The following is a 21,905-nucleotide window of genomic DNA, read 5'->3' as shown; positions in this document are numbered from 1 at the left end:
TAAACAACACATTATAGCCATGTGGTAAATGGTCAGTCTGCCCCAGGGCGGCTGTAGTTACAACAGTAACTTACTGCCATCGAATGTGGAGTGAATGAATAATGACTTTATGTAGCACTCTGAGAAACATGTTCGACACCCCTGGGTTAAATACACAAGAGGCTCGTTTACATGTGCAAATACCCCAGGAGTTGTTTTTTTGTTTTGTTTTTTGCTATGATCCTCTGATACATTTTCTAAGTTGACAGACACCATTCCTGACTCTTGAACAAACATTTCCTGAAACACTGCACACTATTTTCTCCATTGTGTAGTTTGTAGCCTTTCCAAATACCAAATATTACTTACTAATATTTGCCAGCCACTACTCATAATATGTTCTTATGTTTCTTTAAGTCCTTATTCCAAAGTTATTGATATGATTGCGTGTTGAAATATATGCTTATTTCAGTTAAATTCTGTAAATAAGTCATTCATTACGCAACGCTGCATCCGGCGTTTCTTCTTAAAAGCTTATGATAATGTGTGCTTTTCATTCCATTTCCTTTCAGGGGCTGTTACATCTCCAGAGTAAAAGACCAGGTTCCCCCAGTAAGTGTTCGATTCAATTAAAAACACGCTTAATGCCGTCCTCACGCGCCCCAGAGTGAATAATCCTCCTACTTAAGGGGCTTGTTACATGCGGACACGTGGGTTTGATGTTGCACACATGCCGAGGAAGACACATCTGATCTGTTGTTACCTGGAAACAAAGCTTTTACTCGGAGGAGCAAAAGCTTGTTTCAGTGGATATGAAGACTGCTGAGAGTTTGGGAGAAAATCAGGCAGCTATAGTCAAATGAGGACACCTATGTCTTCAGTGGTTTAATCAGAAAAATACAAACAACCTTCAGAAGAGACACAAAATGCACATATTAAGTCACGCATGGTGACTTAAAAATTGACAAAAGTGAAGTTGTACTTTATTAATCTCTGTAGAAAAGTGTGTTCTCTGCATTTGACCCATCCTCAATGTTGCTGGGTGACCTGTTGGAGCAGTGGGCTGCCAGTGTGGGCTAGCGCTCAGGGACCCGTCTCCATGATGTGGACCCAGGCTGGTGGTCAGATACACCTGGCTGGAGGATTAACCTGTTGCACATGTTTTTACCACTAACCTTTGTAGACACGGGGAGAACATACAAACTCCACACAGAAAGGTCCTGTGGGAATCGAACCTGGGACCTTCGAACTGTGAGGCACAAGTGCTCCATTAAATTCATTAAAGTTAATGGAACATACTGTGGTCGAAACAGTTTAGTAAATGTTCTCCCCGTGCCTGTGTAGGTTTTCTCTGGGTGCTCAGGTTTCCCCCAACCTCCAAAAACATGTACAATGGGCCAGGATGAAAGAGCGTGTTGGTACGAGTGCTGGGCTAGTCTCATCTGTGTTGTTCATGAACATGCACTGTCCCGACTAAATTTCTCATATTGTACAGGCTAATATTTGATTAAGAAACTCACATACAATCATCAATTTATTGCAAAACTTTATTGAATGTCTGCTTATCTCGGGGAGGGGGGTGTCATGGCAATAAAAAGGGAAAAAAGCGACCAAAACGTTGATAACATTTCATTTTCGTAGTTTCATGAGAAAAGAGATGAAAACATTTTAGTCTTTGTATTTGAACTGCTTCGTCCTGCTTTAGCCTTGGTTATGTGCTTATTCCTGCTTTAGTCCCATTCAAGTCCTAAATTAGTCCTGGTGCAGTCCTCATTTGGCAATGGTCATTGCAGTCCTGTAAGTAATACAGTACTTTCATAGCATTTCCTGAGGCGTTGTCACGAGACTCTATTGTTAATCAAATGTAGCATCTGTCAATCCTTGCATTTATATGAATCAACTTGTATTTACTGGCTTCACCGTTCCAAAAGCATGCATTCCCACTGAACTACGGGATTAAAAAAAACAACAACACAAAACACTTTTAAGATGCAAGTTTAAAACAAAATGTATTTATAGTATTATACAAGGATATTTTGTGCAAGGGGTAATGGGGACTGTAATCCTGTACAATATGAACAAAAGCATTTGAAATTCATTAGCAATCCTGATAGCAGATCATGACCGCCTTCTAGGCCACGGTTTGTCAAAGAACTAACTCTAACTACTTTATGTATTATACAAATGGTTTCATATACATTGGCAGTATAGTAGATTACATATTTATATAAAGTGCAATACAGATAAACACTTACAGTAAAGGCCTGCAGTGCTTTGTGACTGAGTATAGCCCGACACCACTACGCGCACGCCGTCTCATCACTCGGCCAACAGTCAGTAAACACTGCGCTGTTGGCCAAATGTCGGCTGCAATGATATACTGAGTGGTACAAAAATGTATGAAAGGGTTATTCATGTTATACAAATATAACAATCCTGACAAAAAGCGATTACAAATTCCCAATTTTATCCCCTACTAATTACAAATGTAAAATTGCAGCTTCAATGCGTAGCACCACAGGCTCTATTTCCAACATGTGAATAAACCTGAAATTCATTCCTATTTGAGGGGAATGGGACGTCATAAGAACAGTTAAGAAAATATATGCATGGTTAGTGACTAGATTACATATTCGGCTTATAGCTCGTGCCTGTATAATGTTTCAGGGTTATACAAAGCGAGTGAAGTGCCTATCACAGCTGAGTCTCCAGAATACAGGGGGAGAGCGGAAGAGGCTTCGAGCGATCCATCAGACTCTGTCCATCACCTCTTCAACAGCTAATACAAGCAGCAGCGAGGGATTCTGGGAGATTATCTAGGTCTGCTGTGAGCCCTAGAACAGAAAAGGGATAAAAGGTAACAATAAACCGAGATTACATTCACCAAATAAAAAACAATAAATAAAACATGACAAATGACTTTCACTGACTTCAGTATCAGCTATTATGTTCTATTACATGACTTAATTACTGATACTGAATCAGTCTTGTACTCTTGTGCCCTTACCGAGTTGGTTCTCTTGCGTTTCCAACAGTCTGGGTTGAGCCTCTTCTGCTCCTCAGCGAGAGCCTTGGCCTCCATGGTGTACATGCGGCGCTCCTCATTCTTCATCTTCTTCCACTTGTCACCCAGAATGACACTAATGGCTCTGAGGCGAACAGCAGACAGCACATCAAACTACTGAGACACCTCCATATATCTGTCTGAGAGGCCCTTTCCACGCAGCACTATTTCATTGATCAATCACAGATTTTGGTTTACTGATTTGTCTGTTTGGTACAAATTATTTCTCCTGTACTAACTTAAACTTACACAATAATAAGGGTTTTAGTTTACACAATTCAGTCTGCACAATCGGTTGTGGTAAGCTACTGGGGCTGGCTGATGAAATTGTGGCTGCCGATCTGTACCAACAGGCTCCATAAGCACTGGTGGGAGCAGGGATTGAACTGTGTACCTTTGGGTCATGAGTAAATGCTACTGAGCTCTTTTATAATGTAGTATTTAACTATGAATGTTTATATCTTGGTGGATGTATTCTCTTTCATTGAATAGTTTACTAATACCTTTAGATAAACCTGGCATAAGTGGAGAGAGTTGCATCAAGACGGGCATCCTGCAAAACATGTTTGTAATTTGGTGTCATCAGCCAGGGAGGAGTAGTAGTAGTAGTAGGGACTGCGGGTGGAAATTAGCACAACATCTCTTCTCTCTTAGTCTAATGTTGTTTGTGCATTGCCCCGATCAAGTAAAGAAAGTTAAAAAATTGAGTGAAAACTTTTTAACATATAAATGTTTAAATTCTTCTGCTTTACAGAAAAAGAAAAGCGTAACATAACGCAAAATCAGTTTTGTGCGGACTTTCGGTTTAGTAATTTATTGCATTGTACTGTGTACTTAATTAGAAGTATTTTTGAAACAGTTCAACAATGCTATTAAAGTTGCCCTAAGTGATGTCTTTTTGATTTTTTTTCATCAGTAGGTGGAGTAATGAACCTTGCTATGCTCCACCTCCACACTCCTCCCCTCACCTGGCTTTCCCCCGTCACCTACGGCCCTCACTCCCCTCCACACTACAGACCACACGCTTTTAAGTTTACTGTGCAGACCTTTTTTATTCCACAACCCTTGAACGCCTCAGCCTCTCGGTGCTGCTGTAATCATGAGGAGAAAAAGACCTGACAGCTCCTGTAGATGTTGCATTATTAAACAAACTGACATTTCATGAGGATTTCAGCTGCATAAGAGCAGGTCGGTCAGATGTTTGTCAGTTCACGATCTTTTTGTAAAATTCTGCCATAATGCTAAACTGTTAACCGCTAACTGTTGCTTCGTCTGCTGCATCAAACATTTGAGATGTCTGTACGTGTTTCTGTTTACATGGTGCGGGGCTTAGAGTAGCTTTAAGAAATAAGATAGGACTTTATTGATCTCACAATGGAGAAATTATTTTGTTACATCCGCTCTTAAACTCTCAGGGGGTGCAAATAGACAGGAAAATGTGCAGTCAAGTAATAGTAACTGAAGGTATCTTATATGAATGGACAACAAAGCTACACTTAGACTGACCTGTTGTCTTTCCCTGGATACATTTGTGTGTACTCCACCCGGTACTTCTTGGCGAACAGCATAAAGGCATTCATTGGCCTCTTGCATTTTGTGGGCGTGGCACTGCTGGCGGTTCCTGAGGTGTGCCCCCGAGATCTGTGGCTGGAAGATTGTGGCGAGTAAGAGCGTTCAAGTTTATCACAGTCTGGACTCACAGCGCCCCCACTGGACAGAGAGGTCCTACGCTGGCGGGCCATGCTGCTCAGCACATATACAGCTGAAGAATCAAGTGGGGTGAAGTCATAGCTGAGGGATGAAAAACAATAGTTGTCTCAGTCCGTCTGTGTACAGAACTGTTGTTTTTTTTATGCTATTGTTACTCGTTTCACAGAAAATATATATATATATATATATATATATATATATATATATATATATATATATATATATATATATATATATATATATATATATATATAAAAAATATAGTTCAGGGCATTACCTTCTGAAAGTGTCAAAGACAACTGAATCATCACAGTTAATGGCATCAGGGTGGTTTGGTGGCAGGCACACATCACCAAGCTGCATCTCATAACATGGAATGCCATGGTGCACCACAGTAAGGCTTGGATAAAAGGAGGACCACCCTGTTGGGAACACAATTTAAAATGTAACTGTACTGTAACTAATTATATTATAGAAATCGTTTACCTTTATTTTTCACGAAAAATGGATGGTCCAATCGACACTCAGCGGTCAGAGTGCTTTGGTCGAGTGAACCAGGGTCAAAGGTCAATTTAAGAACTGTCTGACCATAAGATGCAGTCTCTTCATGGCTCACAAGCTTAAGCCCCTCTGATCCATATCTCTATAAACAGCCAAAAGAATAGACATTTCAATAATGCCTCTGCTTTCTGCCCCCTAATGGCCATTACTGAACACTGAAGCTCTCACAAGGATTTTTACATTTGAAACGAGTGTAATGCAATTTACACTTTTTCGGGCGTATTATCTTACTTTCAGGGAGGTGACAGGCATCATGGTTTCATCGTCAGAGTCTTCGTCGGAGTCTGCCAGTTCATCGGCCTCCTGCCACTCCACGTTTGGACCTTTGTGGAAACGCAGCCGAGTTCCTGCACAACAAACAAGGTAACAACATCTATACAGAAATTATCAATAACCATAGAGTATTTAGCAATACTGCGGTTTAGACACTAGAGGGCATACTCTAGACTGAGGTGGAGAAAAAGGAGAACATTTTTAAAATATTTTTTAGAAAGAAAGAAAGAACAAAAATGTAAATGTTAAGTTAACTAAGAATAGTATGATACACCTCGTAATGAATTTCAAAAAGTTGTCAATTATTTAAAATTAATTAATTAATTAACCAATAAAGTCAAGGATGCCCTGACTTTGAATTGAACTCAATCACTAGCACTTTGTCCTACGGTCTTATTCAAGAAAGAAAAATGAACAGGGACTGTCTTGGGTTGTGTCTCCTACATCTGCCAGAACAGGTTCTGTTTTAACCAGTGAAATGTGCCTAAAGCAAACATTGCTGCAACATTTGGACACTGTTTTGTCATAATACAAAATGATAATGTTGCGTATTGACACTTTGGTTAAAATTCATACCTTTGAGAAAACAATGCCAAGTTGTTGTGGGCCAGGAGTGAGACCAGGCCATGTCTTCATCATCAGAGAAAGAGGAGGACATTGAGAAAACTCCAGACTCTGATTCGCTGCTGGCCTGTGGTTTATTGAAAATGAACATGTGCATAATAAAAAACTTTATCAAATAAAGTGAAAATCAGTTTGAGTTTTGATATGAAGTTGGAGAGTTACCCGAACACGCCTGCGCTCCCGGAGGTGGCCTCTGGACGGGTTGGGTGCACTGCTGGCTAAAGGGGGCCGGGCGTAAGAATGTAAACTACTACTGTTGCCAAAAATGTGGACCGGAGAAGATCTGTTGAATAATGATTGTAATATTAGTGCATAATGACATAGTGCACAGTAGAAAAAGATATTTAAGTGAAAAGCAGACCTCTTATGTGGAGCGTCCTTCAGTAAGGGGCTTTGGGGGCTTGTGGCGATGTTAGCGAGCTCTGCGAGCCAATTTGTACTTGGAGAACAACTGAGCTCCTGGTGAGAGAGCCCAGGTGTGACCTGGAACAGGTTTGGAGCCCTTTGGTCCTCCTCCACTTCCTGCAGCTCTGGCATATCATCTGTGTGCACATACAGGGACTGTTAACACAACCGCTAACATATAAAACATTTATTACAATGAAGCAGCAGAAAAAATACCGTATTCCATATGGCAGCCGGGTGAGGAAGGCAAATCCTCATTACATTTAAGAGGATCAAAGGTTTCATCCATTCTTCAAATCTTCTGCCTTTTACTCTCTGTTAATATTCAGGACACTTTATTCCATTTCCACCATTAAACTTAGCTTCATCGGTTAATTCTAAACAGAAAAAAGAATTTTTAAAATGTGAAATACAAGACAGACTGTCATAAATCATACTATATAAGCACATAGGGCTATGTCTTCTGTTATTTCACAGGTGAATCACGTGTCACTTCAGATTTGAGTGCATACTATGCTGCTGAGGCCGTATACGGGACCAGTTATCTGTGTCATTGATATAATGTGAAAGAGCAGCTACAGCTCTTTGTCTCTGAATTGACTTGCTCAACCTCTGAGTCTGGTCATGTGACTCGCTGCGTGGAGGCCTTGTTTATAAACTTGGCTTAGCGCATGCGCAGCAGAGCTCATTCATTCACAACTGCGTAACATAAGAAGTAGATGGCTGCTTTTTGTTCACACAAAGTGGCCCTTTGACGCTTCAAATGCGAAGCGCATGCATATACATCAACCTATTTACTGTCTCACTGCATCGGACAGTACAGGTTCTGTCGATCTTTAGATAAACAGACCTTTTCAGAAAACTGAAAAAAATGTCCATGACTTCAAGACCTCGTCAAAGCAGAAGAATGTTGCAAATATACAGCCCTGTTCGTCAAACGCACTGGGGTTTATCTCCTTGAGTGTACGCACACATTGGTGACATTTCATTGTCCTGTTATTACACGGTAGTAAGATGTCAGGTCATTTATAAAACGCCATTTTATTACGAAACCTGATGGTTTTAACTCCATCAAATTGGATGGAAGATCCGAAACCCAAACCAAAAAGCTGTCGATTTAACACAGTAAACAAAAGAATGTCAACAAGTTGAGGCATGACGCAAGATCGCTGTCCGTTCGAAATGAATGACAAGAAAATACACGAGCCTCGCGACTCTGCTTTCAATTAAAAAATCGTGAACCTTGGATTGATTTAAACACGTCTTCAGCTCAGTCAAACTGCTGTCGACGAGGATTGTTATCATCAAAACATCGTCTCGGTGAAAAAAAAAAAACACACTCGAGCTCTGTCTGTAATTTGACACCAAAAAAGTGCGTGACAACGTCATTAAAACACACGGTTTTACACGTAAATGCATAAACTACATGTTCGACGAGCTAAATTTTACTTTTCACTGTAATTTTTTTCGAGAAAGTAGATACTTCCCACTTACCAGATCTGTCGCCATCAAGAAACTCTCTGGCATTCACTCGAGGGGAGGGACTGGATGTTTTTCAGAGGCGGCCTCCTATTGGTGGTCGATCACATCAATCACATAAATGACAGGATTCTATTGGTCAGCAGGCTTCAGAAAAATAAAGCGGGCGGGGTCTGGTTTGTTGATCATCGTGCCATTGGTTGGAATGACGTGCCTGTTACCAGCCAGAAACAGCTGATTGGAACAACAGGAACAATGCAGGTTTATTTTTTAATCTACAAATCCTGCCACTACAGAAAGAAAATCGCCTTTGCATCGCGATTATGTCTGCGTTCTATTTCAGGATGACCCAGAGCTGCTCTTCTTGCAGATAGACCAATGATGGTCGATGAATGGCTGAATGAACTGACCGTGATTGAAAGAAAACACAAGACACTGACTATACAAAAAAGGTCTTTATTGACATGAAAAGTGAAACATACAGTTTGTTTAGCCATTAATATGGGGCTGTCTTCAAAATAGCCAGTATACAACTAGCAAATAAGGAAGTAAGATTGGTATTTATGAATTGGGCTTTTATTATCCAAATACCAGTCAGTTTGAATGAAAATGGACTAAATGATTATCCGGTATGCTCCTGTTAACGGAATGACATTTTTCTTTTTCTTTTCTTTTTTTAACCAATACAATAGAGGTAGCAGTAATTGAAAATCATGTTTCACCAACACAAAAAGCATGTCTTAAAGTTTACAGTAAAACACAGGAAAATATAGTTCAAATAACGCTGCTCATAATGACTAGTCTATTTAGGCAATATCAAATTAAAATTGGGCCCATAAGAACAGTAAATAAGCTACTCAATTTAAAATGCACATTGATTATTTTTTGTAGGTTCTTACAAAATTATCAGCTATAGGTCTGTATTTTTTCTGAAAAAGCATATTATTAGGCTATTAGCCACAAACACCAACCAACCAACAGTGTTTTACAGTTCATGAACAAATACTTATGGGATTCACTCTATAAAAAAATAAAAACCAAAGTGAAAGTAGCCAAATGTGCACAATAGTGTGAGTTTGATAAAGAAATATCTTGACTGAAACTGGTGAACACATTGTTACATGTGCACCGTAAACTGCCAGTGTCAGTGCTCTCTGAAGAACACAAAGGGAAAGTGAAACCTTTGCACATAATCGTGATAAAAAACTGGCTTTGGCATCTGATTGTAACACAAGTTTGGAAATTTACAATTTACTTAAATGCTGAGTGCTGCTATGAGGGAAGAAACAAATAATACGGCTAATACTGTCAACAAATGCACAATAACACACTTTTAGTTGATACTTTGTGAGAAATCTAATCCAATCTTTGAGCACCTCGGCTTTGGCTTTACACTCTGACAAATGCTGTTAAAAGTGAAGTATCAGATTACGATTTGCAGTGCTTCATTGATCACACTTCATACTGAATATTCACATTTCTTGTAAGAAAAGCTCTTTGAGTAGTTCCACAGAAGCCTTTTTCCCCATAATGCATTGTCCATTGTAGCGACCTCATGCAGTTAGCTCGATGTCAGTGCTGCTGCCAAACAGCGCCACCAGCTGTTCCTCGTAGTTCTGTATGTTCCTCTTCATGATGTCCATGCACGGGCCCAGCAGCCGCTCAAACGCCTTCACATCCATCACTGGAACACACCATTCACACAAAAGGCCACAGGTTGAGTACTGACTATTGAGTATTTCATGTTTTATAACTTAAAATAATAGACATGCAAAGGAAAACTAATAATTCAGTCAGTTTCTGAGGAATCAATGGATTTTTCCTCTGGTGGCAGTTAAAAGCCGTTAGTTAAAGACAAACAAAGAAAACATGCAAAAACGATACTACCACTATCAGCAGAGGGGGGTAAACATTTTGAGCTTTTGTGATGGATCAGCATTCACGATTTCTCAAGCATGAATGAATGAAACATAACAACTCCAGTCATGTTTAAAGAAGACTCGCCATCATCACATGAGTGACTATGGGCCGTTTAAACAACCCTCGCGGGGTGTGGTCAGTGAGTGAGGGGTTACTGGTGATCAAAGGGTCAGATGCCATAGATTGATGCAACTGTGCTTCTGTCAGTCAACCCCATGGGAGCTCTTACCACCACAGAGCATGGAGGAAATAAAAAAGACCATTGTGAAATGCTTTGGGTGAAAAAAACACTGCTATCAAATCCTGTCAAGTGCACCCACCCATGTTCCTGTATGAATGTATAAGTTGAGTTTAACGGTTTATGAGGCTAAAGGTACCCTACCAAAATCAATCAGTTTGTTCTTTTTTGAACCATAAGCATTATCAGACAGAAGGGTGTGTAAAATTGAGATGAAAAGTGGGGAGATTCTCCAAATTGCTGAATTCTCAGGACACTGTGGCTAGCATGTGTATCGCATCCAAACGCCTTGGCCATCCTGCTGTTCGAGTCATTTGTTCTTTTTGAGTGACATTTGTATCTACAGTTGATATAAATAGTATTCAGATTTCATGACAAACCGCTAAAGAACACTGCATGCTTGCAAAAATATGAAGACATGTATTTATATTGCGTTTACCGCTTACCTAGACATTTGACATTTCCTACTGCGTATGCTGAAGCTGCTCGGGGTTTGTTTGTGACCAGCGCCAACTCTCCGAAATACTGTCCCCTTGAGCATGAGGCTATCTCCACCTCCTCCTCCTCCTGCTCTTTTTTTGTCTGTGTAGAAAGAGACCAACCTGTCACTTTTCCGCATACTCTCGAGAACAAAAACAAAGACGATAGAACGTACCCGGCTCCTTTTCATTGTGATTCTAACTTGGCCAGACTCCACAATGTAGAAACAATCGGCTAAATCACCCTGGAATACAAACGTAAAGAGTTAACATTAAAATACAAACTATGGATGTAAACAAAAAAAGTAAACCTTTACCTGAGCAATTATCTGCTGTGAGTCACTATACGCTCGTGTGGAAATAACGTCTACAACCTTCATTCTCTCTGAGACCTATAAAGACAATTGTGAGGGTTAAGTAATGACAAAATACTTTTGTTATGAATGAACTAACCTCCAAAGATGTAAGCAGCGGTAGTGTTTCAATAAATGCTTCATACATCCTCCTTTTCTTTGCATTATTTTTCACTATGATCCTCCTGAACGTGAGACGGTCCTAAAACACACAAATAAAAATGTAAAAAGAAAAATAGTACAAAAAACTATTTCACTATGTATTTATGCAGGAAGTATTCATTGTAGTAGTGAGACTAAAGTGAAGACTGGACTGGTTTGAAACTTGGACGAATCATCCTCAACTCAATTAACCCAGTCCAGTCAACAATTTAGCTCACGCCTCACAGCTAGAAGGTCCCGGGTTCGATTCCCACCTGGACAGGGCCTTTCTGTGTGGAGTTTGCATGTTCTTCCCGTGTCTGTGAACCCCTACCACTAAAAACATGTACAATAGATTCCCCTCTGGGGCCAGGACTCCCCTGAAAAAGAGATTCTTAATCTCAGTGGGACTATCCTGGTTAAATATGGGTCAATAATAATAAAATTAAAAAAATAATGGAGATTATAATCTATAATCCCAAGAGACTGTAGTATAATTGCCATTACCAGCAAACTCTCTGAATAAAGTGTATATGTTCTCGAATGCAAACATGGAGTTCTCGGATGGTTTTCTTTCAAAACATTCAGGTGTAGCCACAGTCTGTGTGCTACATCAGTTTTGTGTACCACATTGGCCTCTCCCTTGGGTGCCCCCGAGCTGCACCAAACAATGTTAAATATGCAAACCATATGCTGCATAACTGTAAGTTCAGAGGTTTTTTCTTTTGAGTTTTTGCTGGGTTTTGTGCTAAATGTTCTCCAAAAGTTGACAATTAGGCTGTCAAACCCAAACCCTGCCAAACAAAGCATAATCTTTTTTTGGAAACAAACAACACAAAAAGCTAATCTTAGTTGTATCTTTGGTGAGCCGATATATAATATTAAAAAATAGATGATCAACAATGATTTGTGATTTTCATTCAATATAATAAGTAAACAAAATATAATCTACAACATTTCAAAATACACCTTTCTCTTTGTTGAACAAGGTGTATTCTAATTTCATTCATAATTTTATGCTGGAAGATTAGATTTTGAGAGAAAGCAATTTTCACAAACATTACAGCCATTTGACTATGTAAACTCAATGCCCTTCACAGCATGTTGCCAGTCCCAGCCCAGCCAGCCCTGCTGAGGTGCCTGTGGAGGGTGCATGTGTACTCACCAGGCACCAGACTTCTCCCGGGCTCGTGGCGACGATAGTGGCTGCTCTGGGAGTGTTGTACATCAGTGCCAATTCCCCAAAGCTGCCCTTGTTGTCATAGGACCCAACCAGCTTCTCCGCACCGTCCACTTTGACAAATATGTTAAATGTACCACTGCAAACATAAACATACAGTGAGTCATTTCTGATAGATTTGAAAGGCTGTTAACCAATGGAGACGTTTACCTTTCAATTACATAAAAATTATCTCCGTCGTCGTCTTGATCTATGATGTGTTCACCCTCTATGCAAAGTTTGTCAAACATGGCGTCAAGGACCTGAGACATCTCCTCCTGCAGTAGCAGAAAAATATTGTTTGAGAGAAGAAGAGTAACGCACACCGAAAGTGGTAACAGAGGTGCAGATGTTGAGGAAAATCTAAAAAAAAACAGCATCGCACACTCATGTAGCCGATGTCCAAAGTGAGTTAAAAATACTGTTAATGGTTGTTTTATTGCAGCAGTGGAAGTGTAGCTATTAGGGTTGCAATATTTCTTGTGCAAGTCTGTTCTATGAATTGGCTTTTACTTTAGGACACAACAAAATGTATCTTATAGTGTTTTAGATGAAGGTTCTAGAGTCATCTTCTGCACTGAAGTTGAAGTGTAGGATGTTTCGCCTTTCATCCAAGAGGCTTCGTCAGCAACACTAAGGTTCCCAGTATGACTGAGAGCCTAATGTTACTTTCATAATACTTCATTTTACATTGTTCCCTTATAAATGTTTTGTGGAACAGCGCATCTTTGGATCTTCTTCATTTGTGGCTAATCTAACTGAAAATAAAATCAGAATAGTAATAATTTTGTGCAATTATTGTATTTATAAAGTGCTTTTCCACCTCCCCAGAGCATTTTACTATAAGGAACCAACTATCCATCCAATCTCACACATGCAAACACCTGACCCGGCATCCGTGTTGTCTTGCCAAAAGACACAACAACAGAAATCACTGGAGGGAGCTTTAACCGCAGGCCTTTGGATCAGTGGGTGAACACTATAAGCCGGTAGTTCATTATTCAGACTTCCCTGAGGTTGTTGTCTTTTCGATGCGTGTACTTTACATATGGAATTGTTCGCCTCTCTGTCTTGAGACACATTTCTGTCACAGTGCAGGAATGTTCCACCCACCGGCTCAATATTCTTGAAGAGAAGAATGTCCCTGCATGCTTCCTGTAGCCTCTGCCTCTGCTCGTCTGTTTTTGGATGAGTGACCTGTAAAGTACACACCTTTTGTTTGGTCACACGCGTAATTGCACAGTGCACATCTCGAATACTATGAAACCAAAACCACTCACTCACCCTCGGCTCTTTGTCCTCGTCTTCTTCATCTGGATTAAACGCCTCTGCACACACTGGAAGAACAAAACATTACACTCGAGGTAGAGGAAGTTACTGTCAGACTCTACAGGCCTTTATCTTTAGATTTAGAAAAGCACATGCAGATACTGGTTCAGCACTGGATGTTTCAATGCCAGCATACATTTGAATATTTTCAATGGTCAATTTCCTGATATTGTATGAAATTAGACATGAACTTAGGCCTGTTTTTACTGTATGATGTGATTCCGTGACCATCATTCCTCACTATTATAACAAGCCACAGAGTGTGACGAAAAGCAGATGGAAGGGGAAGGAAAGAAAAGTTAAATTTGTTATCGTGATCTAGTGTCCTTTTATTGTACTTGTTCTATCCCTGACAGAGTCCAGACCAGCTTCATGACAGATGGTGCTTATAACAGCCAAAGTGAGCACTCACCTGAAGCTCTCCTGATGTATCTGCTGATCACTGGCGCTGGAACATAACACACACCATTAGCATGTCAGATCAGACCACAGGAGACATCTCTCTAAAAACACTCACAGTCTAATTTGGTTCTGACCTCAATCTCCCTGTCTGTTGCTGCAGCAGATCTCATTCTCATACAGGCTGTTTGCTCTGATTTGCAGCATTTGACTGATATGCATTTGACAAGTTTTCAGTTTGTGCAGTTCTTTATGTACTTTATTTTCAAAGCAGGTGACATTTAATAAAGAACAGGGAATATATAAACAGCAGTGATAGCCTACACTGTCCAGTATTAAGGCAGTCTTGGCATTTTATTGTTTTAGTACCTTGTCCTTGTCTTTGTAATCATATCCTCCAGCCCTCACTCATTGGGATGCTGTGTCAGAGCTCCGGTTGCTATGCTACATGCTGCACCTTGTGGCACTTTTGTTCAAACTGACCCCTTGTTTCAGAGTTTGACTCTGGTCCTCAGTATAAATGTTGTACTTCTTGCATGGTGTGCATCCCAGTGGAAGTGTGCTCCATCACTGATCCACATGAGTGCTGTAATTCATAATGAGGCTTTAGGCCCAGCAGGCCTCACCTGAAGAGGCTTATTCAAATGACCTACGCGTTTCTCTGATTTCCCTGAAAAACATACGGCTGACATAGGCTGCTGCTGCCGCTGACAGGCCTTCACTCTCTGCATGCATCCCTGGTGAACGCGGAGCAGGACATGTCCATTAACCGCAGATGCTCCGTGACCATATAAGGCAAATGACAGCGCCTTGTGGATGCAAGGTGCTGAACGCTGAGCATCACCGCTCATGGTCTCTCCCCCGCGCCACAGCGCTCCACACGCGCACCAGTGTGTGTCATTATTCATCAATATCGTCCTTGAACAGTTAGCTTAAATGTCACATGCGTAAAAGAATACATGAAACATAGCGCACCTAAGAATTCCGTGTCGTCCTCGTCGTCGTCGTCGTCCTCCTCCTCTCCATTTTCCGAATCGGTCTGCATTGCTTCGTCAATGAAAATGACCGCTTTTGGAGGTCTTGGGGCCGAATTTTGGTCATTGCCAAACGAGGCCTCTTTGCTCTCTCTGTCCTTCAGCTGTGTGAAGTATTGTAACGCAAATTCGAGCAGATCCCTGGGCTGGTTCCTCAACACTTCCACGGTAAAGCTCTGTAACAGCTCCGTCAGTCCTTCAGGGATTTCTATACTCATTCCTGGTCCCAGTCTATCAATGTGGACAAAAGCGGTTTGTGCAGAGTCCAAGAAGCACACGGTGTCAGGTGCCGATGGAGGTGCAGTCAGGCCACAGCCAATCCTCGCGTTTTCTTCAATGAAAATGGCTGTGGATTTTCGGTCCAAGCATCTTCTGCTGCTTCTGGCTACAGGAAACCCACGCATGTGACCCAGGATTCCATGGCAACCACCTATCCAGGGATTGCGTATGAGCAGCGAGGCGCACGAGCTGCAGCCGCCAAAGACCGATGATGGGAGTGATCAGAAAAGCGTTTCAGTCACAAAAGTAACACCAGAGATGACAGTCAGCGTGACGAGCTGTGCCTTAAAATGTCTGCCTCCATATGTATTCTGTAGCAAGCAGCATAAAAAAAACGGGTGATCTTATCGCGATGCGCTTTGGGCAGCGCGCGCATGCAAAGCCATTGAATCAGTGGTAGCCGGAATATTTAGGCTATTCGGCTACATCGTCTTCTCTGGTGGGCTACAGAACACATATTATTAGTCTTGGTGATCATGGGCAACATGAGAAGTATTATTATCATGAGTTAATATTACTGAAGTACCTTTTGCTATTATTTTATTTGTGTGTATTGGCTTGTCCCTTTAACCCTTTAATAGACGTATGAACATGTTTACTAGAAGGACCAAATTAAAAACTTCAAACACCTAACTTATATTTATTAGGTACTAAAAAGAATAAATGCAATCATCTTTAAGTATAAGTATAATAAAGTCTCAAATGGCCCTACAATTCCAACATAAGACAATTCAATGTTCATCACAGGTAAATCAACCCATAAAACATAAACATAATCATTAAGTCAAAGTACTTTCAGTTGTCATATTCAGAGCTAAATAGACCTGCTTTCAGCCTCGACTTGAACATTGTCAGTGTCGGACTGGAGGTTTCTCACTTTCTCACATCCTGACAGTTCCAGATTTTTGCTGCATAAAACTGTAACACAGCCTCACCATGTTTAGTCCTTCTTCTGGTACCAGTAGGATTCCACTCCCTGAGGTTTCAGACACTAACATGTCAGAGGTGCACCAGCGATGCAGAGGCACAAATACCAGTATGCTTCACAGCTATAGAAGGTCCTGGGTTTGTTCCTCGGGCCAGACAGGGCCTTTCTGGGGTTCAGGGTTAAGGCACTTTATAGGGAAATGTGTCCTCTGCATTTGACCAGTCCTTCGATACTGCTGGGGCAACCCATAAGGAGCAGTGGGCGACTGAGGGGCAACGCCAGGTGACCCATCATCTCCAGATGTGGAGATGATGGGTCACTGTTCTGTGTGGAGTTTGCATGTTCTCTCTGTGTCTGCGTAGGTTTCCGCTGGGTACTCCAGCTTCCCCTATCACTAAAAACATGTACACTAGGTGAATGCGAGTGCAAGTTGGGGACACCTGCTGGAAATTAGCCCACGGCTACAGTCTGGCGTGACGTAACATGCACTGTCCCGACCAAATAAACAAATAAATAAAATATGAGAACCACAGACTAAAACCTCATGACCCTTGGAAAGCTAAATGTTGACAGGACAGTGAAAGGTTTAGGAACCAAAGCCCCTAATTATTCAATAGGTTGTGTTCATCACAGCATTCTCAAGAGCCTATAGTTTAAAATTGAGGTGGAGGGCAACTGAAAATGCCATGATGATACTGTCAAAATGCAGATTTCTGATCTTAGTTTATTGCTAATGCATCTAAAATTTAATTCCTCTCCTCCACCACACATGAACTGTAGTCTGATTATAATCCAAAAGTGGTGACAATATTCAAACACATGTGCGTGATGTTGGCCAGTAGATAGATAATGAACACATTTGGACATTATCTGTATAGAAATTTCTTTCAAAAATTGTTATGCTCCCATAGAGTTGTATTGGCACTTGCCCTCCAGCTGAAATTGAAATCTATAACATAAACGCAACCTAATATTAACTGGGGTCACTGCTCTGTGTTGTGTCTGCTCTGTCCCCAAAAAATATTGATTGAATTGATTTTGCATACAATACGTTACTGCTTGTCTTTAGCCTACTATAAGTCTATATGGTATACAGTATGAAGTGAGCAGTCAGAAAGGTTACAGGAAGAATCTATGGGAAATGTGAGATGAAATTATCTGTGCATTATCAGTCTTCTGTGGCCACTCCTCTGGCCAAATCTGACTCACTTTAATAAAAATAACCACAATTCAAGGCAATTGTTCTGTACTGACCAGAAAGGACTGCACTGGACAATGTGTACATCAAACTAACAACCACATCTCGTATTTTACTGTAAGACATAAAGAGCCTTCTGCTCCCTCAAGCATAGATCCCTCATGATAGTCTCTCATGCCCAGTGCTCATCAACAGCCAATGAAGCATGCAGCTGCTGTCATTTCAGCTTAAGTGCAAAGTAGTCAGACTCAATAGAAAGCATACGGCTGTCTTAGATAAATGGAGTAAAACTATAACTGTCCTATACTAGAGACTGGCAAGTCAAACCTGAAAGTTGAACATAAAAACACACTCATGATTCTAAAGCGTCCAAATAGACCACTCTGTAAAGTTCTAATATTCAAATAAATTATTTTTCTGACAAAAACATCTGTTTTTACCTAACATTACTGTGAAAAGTGAACCACTTTTGATAAATATTACTCTAGCCCTCGTAGTTAGACAGTGCCACCTGTAGGAAACAGTTTGTATTGCTCATAAATCCGGCATGTATGGAATGTCCAACTATTTTTGCATCTTTGTATCCCTAAATATTCTAGAATTTTTTCAGTAGAGAAAAATCCTAAAGACTTAAACGTACACCATTTTCTTATAGGATATTGACCCCATGTATCAAATAGCTTCATTTTAAACTTGTACCGAGTCATAAAATTTAGTGTTTTACACCTTAAAGAACATCTCAAGAGCTACTGAGCAAGCCCCAAAGGGCACCACGTTGGTGTTCTAGAAAATAGCCCAATTTGATTTTGTCTATTAGAATGGACAGTGTGCCAAAGCAATACACTTTGTACAACATCTACAGGTTGAGAATAATTTTAAACTGAGAGTTTATCCTTTTCCGGGAAACATTTATTTTTCCAAGAGACAGAATCGCTCCTTTCCATAACAGGACAGTTAAATATTAACAAATTTACAATCATGAGGAATGTAATAAAAAACGAAACAACAACAAATTGCGTCATAAAAAACCCCGACCCATAACCCCACCCGGATGATGTCGACCATAGGGCACCGGAACTGTTGCTCCGCTGGAACATGCTCGGACATTCAGTGCTTCACAGTTCATCTTTCACGTCTTGTGTCTGGAATAAAATGTGAAATTTACACATTTAGACTCACTTTTAAATGGTTTAAATGTGCATCGTTAGTTGTACATGCTAAAGTCAATACCGTTTCGTCATCTTGATCATCTGCATCTATATTGTCCTCTTCTCTATCTTCAGAGTCGTCTTCAGCAGGCTCCTCCTCCTCCTCCACCTCTTCTTCGATCTGTAAATCCAGCCATTAATTCACTACGTCAACTCACAATTCAATGCAACAATTATGGCTTCATGAACGGATCAAATAAAAATAGACATGCACGAGCTCGTACCTGTTCGTCCAGAGGTACATTCATACTCAATCGAAGCATACGCTCTATCCGCTCCCCGTAGGCTTTTGTGTCAGCGAGCTGGTAACCTGAACGCAGTGTGGCCGTCTCGAACAGGACCACAGCCAGATCTGATGCCGTCTGGTCGTCAGCATCATCCTGAAGGACAAAAATAATCGTTAGATATTTCAAAAGCCACCATTTTATTTGTTCTTCCTTATTTCACTCACATTGACACGCTTGAGCATCTGCTTGACAAGAGGATGTTTGGGGTTGATTTCTAATGTTTTCTTCTGGCTGGCATAGTAGCTAGAGACACAAAAAAGCAAAAAGTCAAAAGTCAAACCCAGTTTCGGTTTTGCCCATGTTGTATATTTGATCTTTGAGGTTGCTCACTTTGTTGAGATGTCTTTTCCGGTTTGGTAAGCCTGAGCCTTCATGATCCTCTCCATGTTTCCAGACCAGCCATACTGACTTGCCACCAGAGCACAGGGAGAGTCGGTCAGCCTTTGAGAAAGAACAGCCTTCTCGATCTGTGGGAAGGGGAAAATGTTTAGTAAGACACAGCAATCAATAGCATGTTGAATATTAAAATATCAAATCACTGAAACGTTTATCTACCTTATCCTTGAGGGCTTTGTCCTTGAGCCAGGTGGTGAGGGGCTCAAACTCTTTATCTAGAGTTTCTCTCTTCTCTTTGGTCTTCTCGCTCTCATCAAACTTCACTCCCTCTTTGGCAACATTCTGGAAACGTTTTCCATCGAACTCTGGCAGAGCCTGAATGCAGTACTCATCCACAGGCTCAGTCAGGTAGATCACCTCATAACCCTTCTTCAGCAGCCTCTCTACAAAAGGTGATGACTCAGCCTGAGGGGATACAATTTAACATGAGATCATTATAATTTTAAACTTTGCATTCAGCAAGAACTTAAATGCTGAGATGCAGTGATCATCTCCTACCTCCTTCCTGCTGGTACCAGCCATGAAGTAGATCTTATCCTGCTTCTCCTTCATGCGCTCCACATACTGCTCCAGGCTGGCCAGGACGGTCTCGCTGTTGGAGGTTTGGAAGCGAAGCAGCTTGGCCAGACGAGTTCTGTTTGAATGGTCTTCAATGACACCCAGCTTGACGTTTGTGCCAAACTCCTTCCAGAACTTCTCATTGTACTGTTCCTCTGCAATCTTCTTGATCATGTCCAGAGTCTTGCGCACAAGCTTTTTGCGGATAACCTGACACCCCAAAAGGCAAGCACCACCGTTAGCTGATTTGTATTCAGTATATGCATAATATGAAAGCGTTAAGTTACAAAGTGGAGCTCACCTTGAGCAGTTTGTGCTGCTGTAGAGTCTCTCTCGATACGTTTAGTGGAAGGTCATCAGAGTCAACCTAAACAAATCATATTCTTAACACAAGCTCAGCAAAAATAAATCCTCTTTTAATCAGTAAAAATCAAAGTAATCTCAACTTACAACGCCCTTGACAAAGTTCAGGTACTTGGGCATCATGTCATTGAAGTCATCCGTAATGAAAACCCTCCTCACAAACAGCTGTAAGTAGAGGTCTATTTAAGTTTATGTTCACAAACATCCCACTGTAGAAAATAAAAAAAGTACCTTGATGAAGTCATTCTTCTTTGATCCATATTCATCAAACAGGCCACGAGGAGCTGAAGCAGGAATAAACAAGATAGACCTGAAGGTGACTTCTCCTTCAGCAGTGAAGTGGATGTGGGCCAGAGGGTCATCAGTCTCCTGTTTGAAAAAAGTTTTATTTTATTCTATCCGTATTGCATGGACTAGAGTAAGCAATAGGTTGAACCCACCTTAGAGAAGGTCTTGTAGAAGGCTGTGTACTCCTCCTCCTCGACCTCCTTGGCTGGTCTCTGCCAAATGGGCTTGATGTCATTCATTAGTTCCCAGTCCCACACAGTTTTCTCCACCTAGGATGGAAGAAACATAAAATAAATAAGAGTTCACATGAAATTTCAAGTCAAGGATTTACTCGAGCTTTTTAAGGATAATTACCTTCTTTGTCTTTGGCTTGTCTTTGTCCTCCTCTTCCTCTTCTACTTCAGCCTCATCCTCTGCGGCTTCCTTCTCTGGTTCTTCAGCTTCAGCATCCTCATCAATGGGCTCTTCAACAGTTTCAGTCTGTGAGATGAAGAGACAAGGAGCTTTATTTACTGTACGTCACAACTTTTGTCAATTTACTAGTTTATTCATGCTTTGTAGTCAAAGCTAAAAATAAAAAATTAAGCAGGACTAAGTTACCTTGCTCGCCCATACGTAGATGGGGAAGTTGATGAATTGAGAGTACTTCCTGACGAGGTTCTTGATCGTCTCCAGCTCAAGATAATCGGAGGCTTCTTCCTTCAGCACCAGTCTGTTCAAAATTGTATTAAATTTAAAATCAACATCTCAATGCCTTTTTCCATTACATACTTAAACTGTAATGAAACAATAATACAGTATATTTGAAGGAACATACGTGATGGTTGTTCCTCTGCCCAGAGTATCTCCACGAGGGTCCTCAATGACTGAGAACTGGTTGGAGTCAGACTCCCAGATGTGCTGGGTGCCATTGTTGTGCTTCGAAGTCACAATTACTTTATCTGCCACAAGGAAAGCAGAGTAGAAACCAACTCCAAACTGCCCGATCAGCTCTGAGGTAGACTGGCCCTCAGTCTGCATTTCTGTCATTTTGTTCAAGAACTCGCTTGTGCCAGACTTTGCAATTGTGCCCAAGTTCTTGACCAACTCTTCTTTGGTCATTCCTACGCCAGTATCAGTGATGTGGAGCATGTTCTTCTCTTTATCGGACTAAAAAGAACAAAAAGAAAATGAGTAACTAATAAAATACCATT

General features: G+C 40.9%; 3 protein-coding genes across 3 annotated transcripts in view; all 3 read right to left on the bottom strand.

Moving 5' to 3' along the window:
- Positions 1–1,542: 1,542 nt before the first annotated feature.
- hbp1 (HMG-box transcription factor 1) lies at positions 1,543–8,180 on the bottom strand. The gene is made up of 11 exons (XM_079567625.1): positions 8,111–8,180; positions 6,833–6,993; positions 6,573–6,753; positions 6,374–6,494; positions 6,164–6,278; positions 5,546–5,661; positions 5,240–5,396; positions 5,031–5,175; positions 4,550–4,834; positions 2,987–3,128; positions 1,543–2,813 (listed from the first exon to the last, which is right to left on the bottom strand). Exons 2-11 carry the CDS (start codon positions 6,903–6,905, stop codon positions 2,796–2,798), a joined length of 1,353 nt encoding a protein of 450 aa, XP_079423751.1. The 5' UTR covers positions 6,906–6,993; positions 8,111–8,180; the 3' UTR covers positions 1,543–2,795.
- A 389-nt stretch (positions 8,181–8,569) lies between these two features.
- On the bottom strand, positions 8,570–15,811 carry prkar2b (protein kinase cAMP-dependent type II regulatory subunit beta). The gene is made up of 11 exons (XM_079567948.1): positions 15,149–15,811; positions 14,187–14,222; positions 13,730–13,782; positions 13,559–13,642; positions 12,617–12,723; positions 12,392–12,545; positions 11,186–11,287; positions 11,050–11,124; positions 10,909–10,977; positions 10,700–10,835; positions 8,570–9,779 (listed from the first exon to the last, which is right to left on the bottom strand). The coding sequence occupies exons 1-11, from the start codon at positions 15,609–15,611 to the stop codon at positions 9,649–9,651; spliced, it is 1,410 nt and encodes a 469-aa protein (XP_079424074.1). The 5' UTR covers positions 15,612–15,811; the 3' UTR covers positions 8,570–9,648.
- A 2,797-nt stretch (positions 15,812–18,608) lies between these two features.
- The window catches only part of hsp90b1 (heat shock protein 90, beta (grp94), member 1), a 4,469-nt gene continuing 1,172 nt past the window's right edge, over positions 18,609–21,905 (bottom strand). The window contains exons 5-18 of the mRNA XM_079567734.1: positions 21,530–21,861; positions 21,313–21,424; positions 21,067–21,192; positions 20,865–20,981; positions 20,656–20,793; positions 20,512–20,589; positions 20,363–20,428; positions 20,002–20,271; positions 19,663–19,908; positions 19,438–19,574; positions 19,272–19,350; positions 19,045–19,200; positions 18,843–18,941; positions 18,609–18,754 (exon numbers count right to left, since the gene is read on the bottom strand). Of these exons, the coding sequence (XP_079423860.1) occupies positions 18,728–18,754; positions 18,843–18,941; positions 19,045–19,200; positions 19,272–19,350; positions 19,438–19,574; positions 19,663–19,908; positions 20,002–20,271; positions 20,363–20,428; positions 20,512–20,589; positions 20,656–20,793; positions 20,865–20,981; positions 21,067–21,192; positions 21,313–21,424; positions 21,530–21,861 (1,983 nt within the window). The 3' untranslated portion in view covers positions 18,609–18,727. The remainder of the gene's footprint in view (positions 18,755–18,842; positions 18,942–19,044; positions 19,201–19,271; positions 19,351–19,437; positions 19,575–19,662; positions 19,909–20,001; positions 20,272–20,362; positions 20,429–20,511; positions 20,590–20,655; positions 20,794–20,864; positions 20,982–21,066; positions 21,193–21,312; positions 21,425–21,529; positions 21,862–21,905) is intronic.

The sequence above is a fragment of the Gobius niger genome (assembly GCF_951799975.1).
Source record: "Gobius niger genome assembly, chromosome: 12".
NCBI classification, from domain to species: Eukaryota; Metazoa; Chordata; class Actinopteri; order Gobiiformes; family Gobiidae; genus Gobius; species Gobius niger.
Note: the sequence above shows the minus strand (reverse complement) of the source record. Positions and strands in the feature narration are given on the sequence as shown.

Excerpts from the sequence above, each read along its gene's own strand:
- hbp1 (XM_079567625.1), bottom strand. The coding sequence starts at position 6,905 with ATGGATGAAACCTTTGATCCTCTTAAATGTAATGAGGATTTGCCTTCC. Across the intron at positions 6,279-6,373 it reads GGGAGCGCAGGCGTGTTCGG|GCCAGCAGCGAATCAGAGTC; the intron begins GTAACTCTCCAA and ends AATAAACCACAG. Across the intron at positions 5,662-6,163 it reads TTGGCATTGTTTTCTCAAAG|GAACTCGGCTGCGTTTCCAC; the intron begins GTATGAATTTTA and ends TTTGTTGTGCAG.
- prkar2b (XM_079567948.1), bottom strand. The coding sequence starts at position 15,611 with ATGCGTGGGTTTCCTGTAGCCAGAAGCAGCAGAAGATGCTTGGACCGA. Across the intron at positions 12,724-13,558 it reads TCTTCAAGAATATTGAGCCG|GAGGAGATGTCTCAGGTCCT; the intron begins GTGGGTGGAACA and ends CTGCTACTGCAG. Across the intron at positions 11,125-11,185 it reads CGCTGCTTACATCTTTGGAG|GTCTCAGAGAGAATGAAGGT; the intron begins GTTAGTTCATTC and ends TTGTCTTTATAG.